Source organism: Ursus maritimus, unplaced genomic scaffold, assembly GCF_017311325.1.
Source record: "Ursus maritimus isolate PB19 unplaced genomic scaffold, ASM1731132v1 scaffold_22, whole genome shotgun sequence".
Classification (NCBI taxonomy): Eukaryota; Metazoa; Chordata; class Mammalia; order Carnivora; family Ursidae; genus Ursus; species Ursus maritimus.
The window spans coordinates 46,641,690-46,648,053 of record NW_024424675.1 but is presented as its reverse complement, the minus strand read 5'-3'; the positions used below and the strand labels follow the sequence as shown (position 1 = coordinate 46,648,053).

The following is a 6,364-nucleotide window of genomic DNA, read 5'->3' as shown; positions in this document are numbered from 1 at the left end:
CCCCCCCCCCCCCCCCGCCGTGCCCATCACTAAGGAGGCTGAGGCGGGGGTGGTGCTCGTATGATGCCCCCAGAAGTGTGTGTGCAGGGGTGCAGCAGACATGCACGGCTGGCCATGTGAGGGTGGGTCTCTCCACCGGCCGCCCTCTGAGGGGTCCTGGTGGCCCAGCCTCATCCTCGAGGCCCTGGGCTGGGCAGGTGCTTCTGCCTGAGCTCACGGGCTGTTCTCAGTGCCCTGGAGCCCTTTCCTGGGAACTGTGGCCCAGGGCTGGGGGCTCTGGGTGCTGGTGTGGGGACCCCTTGCCACGTGCTATGTCCCCGGGGAGCTGGATGAGGGGTACCTTTGGCAGCGAGAGCCCAGCTCTACAACCTGGAAGGGTCCTCTGGCCTCTAGGGGGGCAGCTGCTTCTTGGAAGGGGCCCTTATTTACCCCTCCCCACGTGTCTGTACCACCAGCGCCTCTGAGCCAGCGTGGATGGACCAGTCAGGAGGGCTTTCCTGAGGAGGTGTCCAAAGTGCTGTGTGGAGGTTGTGGCAGATGGGGCTGGGGGGGCCAGGGCTCAGACCTGCTAGGTTGCAGGGCCGAGGGCAGTCAACGGAGGGGGGGGAACCCCAGCAAGCCCCCAGGAGCACAAGACATAGGGGCATCCAGGGATGCTGACCTGTGGTCAGGAAGAGGTGAGAGACAGGCATGAACACTCCCTGGGAGTGAGGTTGTGCTGGGACCAGGGACAGAGCAGGACAGGTGGGTCTGGGCTGGGGTTTGAGGGGTTCTTGGGGCCTCTGGGGGAGCAGCTTCTCCCTTCCCCCCATCCCGGTGCCACCCTGACCTGCCCAGGGCTCCATGACACTCCAGCCCCCAGCTCCTGGGCTGCCGGGTTCTCCCTGGCCCAGCCCTCAGAGTGCTCATTCCCCAGTCTGCCTACCCCACTGGGGCCTCCTGATGAGGGCAGGGGCCTGTCCCCGGGGCCTCAGTGGCCATGGGCCAGTCAGTGGGAGAGGGGGCAGGTCCTGAGTCAGCCCTGAGAATGATGAGGGGGTGACCGGGGTGGGACTGGGACAGGGGCCCCATCCTGGTCGTTGCCAGCTGTTTGAAGAGGCCAGGCTCATGTGGGAGTGGGGGCTGCTGTCTGGCCACCCACCCAGGCCGCTCACCAGAGCTTCAGGGACCATGGAATGAACTCCCGTCTTGGCCGGCCAGCCTCTCTCCCTGGACACTGTGGACAGGCTGCCCCCACGTGCCCCTTCCATCCCAGCCCCCCACAGGCCTGCCTACAGCCTCAGAGTCTGAAGGACCCTTGAGCCTCTGGGGCAGGGATGGAGGGAGGAGCTCAGGGCCCAGAGCTGAGTGGGGGGCCCGGGAGTGTCAACACCTCGCCGCCCCGCACAGGTCTTCCACGTGGCCTACGTGCTTGTCAAGTTCGCCAACTCGCCGCGGCCGGACCTCTGGGTGCTGGAGCGGTCCACGGACTTCGGCCAGACCTACCAGCCATGGCACTTCTTTGCCTGTGAGTCTCCCGGCAGGGGCTGGCGGGGGGCGTCCCCCGGGGTGGGCTGCCATCACCAGGCTCTCTCAGGGTCCCCGCGGGCCAGGCCGGCCCCCACGCTCACCTCCCGCATGTGTCCGGGTGTGGGGCTTGAGCTCCCAAAGGCAGGTGCGTGTTAAACAGCTCCTGTCCCTGATTCGGGGCACGGCTGGGCCCGGGGGCTGGTGGTGCCGGGAGGGCCTGGTGCCGCCCTCAGCTCCCTGTCGACCGGCTTCGTGGTCCGGCAGCTCCTGACATGACAAGGAGAGCTGGTCAGGAGGCATGGTGGCTCCCTAGCCCACCACGTCCAGTGCCTCCGTGGCCGATCGCGTTGACGGGGAGCCTGCAATTGGGTGGGCCTCGGTGACGGGTCCTCCAGAACTCCATGGGCGAGAGTGGGGTAGGGCAGTCCTCTAGGGGGCAGATAGAAATGGTCCCCCGAGGACAGAGATGAGGAGGGCCATCCGGGGATGGGAGGATCTCTTGTCTGCACAGAGAGAGAGGCAGGGGTGGCGAAGGCCCGGAGGGGTCAGTCTATGAGGCGTGGGCAAGTTCATTATTTCTCGGCTCGGGCAGGGGCCAGCCTGCATCCCGGCCATGCCCGCCTGGGGAGGCTCCTCTCTCATCCACGCGGCTCACTCCTTCTTCAACAAAACCCCGTGGGGTCGGCGGGGTGGCCCGTCGTGGCGTGGCAGTGCTCGAGAGCGTTCCTGGGGCCCCGCGCCTCACCTTCTTGCCCGGTGCCCACAGCCTCCAAGAGGGACTGCTTGGAGCGGTTTGGGCCGCAGACGCTGGAGCGCATCACACGGGACGACCAGGTCGTGTGCTCCACGGAGTACTCTCGGATTGTGCCCCTGGAGAACGGCGAGGTGGGCCCCGGGGTGGCACAGGGGCGGGTCCCCACTAGGGTGATGGGGCGCCCCCCCGCCCCCGGCCTGACCCGCGGCCCTGTGTGCAGATCGTGGTATCCCTGGTGAACGGGCGCCCCGGGGCCATGAACTTCTCCTACTCGCCCCTGCTGCGGGACTTCACCAGAGCCACCAACATCCGCCTGCGCTTCCTTCGTACCAACACGCTGCTCGGCCACCTCATGGGCAAGGCGCTGCGGGACCCCACCGTCACCCGCCGGGTGAGAGCCGAGCCACGGTGGCCGCGGGGCTGGCGGGGGGGGGGGCAGGGGGCCATGGCGCTCACCGTGCACGTGCGGGCTCAGTACTTTTACAGCATCAAGGACATCAGCATCGGCGGCCGCTGTGTCTGCCATGGCCACGCGGACGTCTGTGACGCCCCAGACCCCACAGACCCCTTCAGGTGAGGCCCGCTGCCCCCTGCCTGTCCTCTTCCCCCCCAGCCCAGGGAGGAGACGTGGGTCCGTTGCCTGCTGTGTCCCCGGTCCTGCGTGACCTCCCCTGGCCTCCGCTCCCTTATGTGCCCAGTGAAGTGACAGTTGTCCTGTGCCCGGCTGGGACCTATCGGTCCTGTGGCCAGCGGCCTCTCCCGCTCCAGCAGAAGCCAGGGCCCTGCGCAGGGGGAGTCGAGACGTCATCGGCCTGAGGCGGCACACCCCTGTTCTCCAGCCACCTCCCTTCCCTCAGGACGTGGATAACACACTCCCTGCTGCCCCCACCTTCTCCCCCAGGCGGTCCTTGCACGCGGTTCAGGTGCTGAGCTCAGGCACTGCCCATGCTCCGGGAGCTTGCGCCGGCTGGGAGGGGAGCCTGCTGGGCGCCAGATCGGCCTCAGAGGAGAGGCGGGCCTGCCCTTACCTGCTGGGAAGGCGCTGGTCTACACTCTGACTCACCTGTCCATGGTGTGCACTGAGCCCGGCTCAGCCCGTGGGGCACGAGGGGTGTGGTGGGCTGGACAGCTTCCCCAGAACCACAAACACCAGCACCTTCCCCCGCCCCACACACACTAGTGTCCCAAAGCACCGGCTTGCCCAGCTACTCCTGCTACTGCTACCGCACCTTGGCCTCTCCTCCCGAGGAGGCTCTGCCTGGCGCGCCCCGACCTGTGATCTCCAGCCATGCACCGCTTCTCTGCCTGGCTACCACCCCTTTCCGCAATCCCCACCTCCGCCTGTACCACCGCACCCCCGTCCCCACCTCCGCCTGTACCACCCGCACCCCGTCCCCACCTCCGCCTGTACCACCGCACCCCCGTCCCCACCTCTCGCAAGCACCACCGCACCCCGTCCCACCTCCGCCTGTGACCACCTTGCACCCGTCCCCACCTCCGCCTGTACCACCGCACCCCCCCCACCTCCGCCTGTACCACCCGCACCCCTCCCATAGCTACCGCACCTCTCACCCTTACCACCGCACCCCTCCCCTCGTACCACATACCGTCCCCACCTCCCCCTGTACCACCTGCACTTCTGCCTGCACGACCAGCACCCCTGCCATCCCCTCCAAGCCCACCTGCACTCTCCCCCCCCCCCATCACCACCATCACTCACCTTGTGCTGGACCCCTCACCCACTCCCCCCTTTCCTTTGGTTTAGAAGTTCCGTGTTTTGTTTCTGTCACTGTCTTAGTGCAGCTGGGCTGCCGTCACAAAATGCCACAGACGAGTGGCTCGTCTCCACAGAAATTTACTTCTCACTGTTCTGGAGGCTGGCGAGGGTCCGCATCTTGGCGTGTCCTCACATGGCACGGGGTGAGGGAGCTCTCTGGGGTCCTTTTACAAGGAAACTGATCCCACTAGCGGGGGCTCCACCCCAAAGACCTTATCACCCCTCAAAGGCCTGACCTCCAAGTACTGTCACCTCGGGGACTAGGTTCCCATCCTCGGGGGACACACGCGTTCAGCCGGTGGTAGTGCTGTTTATTGTAGTGATGGGCATACTTGACCAGCTGCCGCGTGGCCCCGCTCCCACGGCACCCGAGAGCACTAACCCCATGCGTGCGTGGCGCTTCTGGCCTGCAGGGGCTCCGTCCCCACTGCCCTGGAGCCACCTCCGTGACTGCCCAAGCCCTCGCTCCGCGTCCTTCCTTGACTCACCTTGTGCCCCGGGGGACTCAGTTTCCTTTTCCTGAAACACGTCCTTTAGTTGTTCTGCCCGTGAGTCTTTGTCCTTGTCCTACGACTGTCACTGCGGTAGCTGTCTTGGCCTCACTCTTGGGGGTAGTGTAGCTGGCTGCAGAGCTCTGGTTGGTGGCCGTGTCAGCACTTCAGAGAAGCCACTTCACTGTTGCTTGGTGTCCTGGATGGTTGGGAGAGTCCGCAGTCACCTGCATCGTTGCCCCTCTGGCTTGCCTGCCCCTTCTGGAGGGTTCCGTGACCTGCCCCTGGTGATCTGCAGGTTTCCTCTGTGGCGTCAAGGAGTGGACATGTCTTCGGTGGCTTGGGACTCCTGCCCTTTTTTTTTTTTTTTAAGATTTTATTTATTTATTTGACACAGAGAGAGACAGCCAGCGAGAGAGGGAACACAAGCAGGGGGAGTGGGAGAGGAAGAAGCAGGCTCCTAGCAGAGAAGCCTAATGTGGGGCTCGATCCCAGAACGCCGGGATCATGCCCTGAGCCGAAGGCAGACGCTTAACGACTGTGCCACCCAGGCGCCCCGGGACTCCTGCCTTTTGAATCTGAGTGCACGTGTTGTTATTCAAGACCATTCCTGGCCATTAGCTCTGCCTGTCAGCTCTCCCCTTCTACCTCTTTTCCCTTCCCGGAATCCCATTCCGTAGATGGGATCTTCTGTGGTTTCTTTCTGTCCCCGCGCTGTCTTCTGGACAGCTCTGGATCGGTACTTTGGTTCACTAGGTCTCCAGCTGACCCATCCGCTGTCTTCGAGTCCAGCGATTGTATTTTCCGTTTATAGAAGTTCCAACTGGTTCTTTGGCCACATCTCCCTATTTTTCAGAGCATTGCGTTTTTTATGTTTTAGGTTCCTGGGGTTATAACTTTAGACATTCTTACTTTTTTTTTTTTTTTTAAAGATTTTATTTATTTATTTGACAGAGATAGAGACAGCCAGCGAGAGAGGGAGCATAAGCAGGGGGAGTGGGAGAGGAAGAAGCAGGCTCCCAGCGGAGGAGCCCAATGTGGGGCTCGATCCCAGAACGCCGGGATCACGCCCTGAGCCGAAGGCAGACGCTCAACCGCTGTGCCACCCAGGCGCCCCTAGACATTCTTACTTTATGGTTTCTGCCTACTTGCTCCCGAGTTCTTGGGGTTGGATCCTACTGACTGTTGTGTTGACTGGCCTGGCCGTGCTGTGTCCCTGCTGGCTCCTCAGCGCCTCGTCTGTGCCCTGGTTGGGGACTGTCCCTCCCGAGTGGTTTTGTGAGGGCCTTTACCAAACGCCCCGGGGTACCACCGCCCGGCTCCACTTCCTGTGTCATTCTTGGTGCCCTGACCGCGCAGAGGGGGCAGACGCCCAAAGCAGGCCTGACCTCACAGACCGTCAGAGCCACAGCGAAGACAGGCCGGCTTCCCGGGCTGCTGCTGTGGGGCAGGCCGCTCCCGCTCCTCTTCCCCGGAGGCCTTTCTGATAGCCCAGACCCTGAGGGCAGCGGTGTCGACTCCCAGGGCCCCCGCAGACACCTGGAGGCCGGGGGGGAGGGGGGGAGTGCGGGGCTCCGTGGACGGGCTTTCGCGGTCCGGCTCGGGGCACGCACAGTGTTGGAGCCGTGGCGCCGGCCGGGGCCCGCAGAGCAGGCGGCCCCCGCCTGGGCCGAGTGGTGGACGTGTGTGTCGGGTGGGGCTCTGGCAGGGGTGTCTGGGCAGTAGGTGGCTGCGACTCAGTCCTCAGCTGCGGCCAGCTGTCCCCCTGACCACCGAGCCAACGGGAGCTGCTCTCCAGGACAGCAGGCAGGAGTCCAGCCCTCCGGCTGGTGT

At 64.4% G+C, this 6,364-nt stretch overlaps 1 protein-coding gene across 1 annotated transcript in view; it reads left to right on the top strand.

Moving 5' to 3' along the window:
* LOC103660581 (laminin subunit alpha-5) overlaps positions 1 to 6,364 on the top strand; it is a 56,249-nt gene that overhangs the window by 12,697 nt on the left and 37,188 nt on the right. Inside the window, exons 3-6 of the mRNA XM_040638563.1 lie at positions 1,390 to 1,507; positions 2,276 to 2,394; positions 2,484 to 2,654; positions 2,739 to 2,836. Coding sequence (XP_040494497.1) covers positions 1,390 to 1,507; positions 2,276 to 2,394; positions 2,484 to 2,654; positions 2,739 to 2,836 — 506 coding nt within the window. The remainder of the gene's footprint in view (positions 1 to 1,389; positions 1,508 to 2,275; positions 2,395 to 2,483; positions 2,655 to 2,738; positions 2,837 to 6,364) is intronic.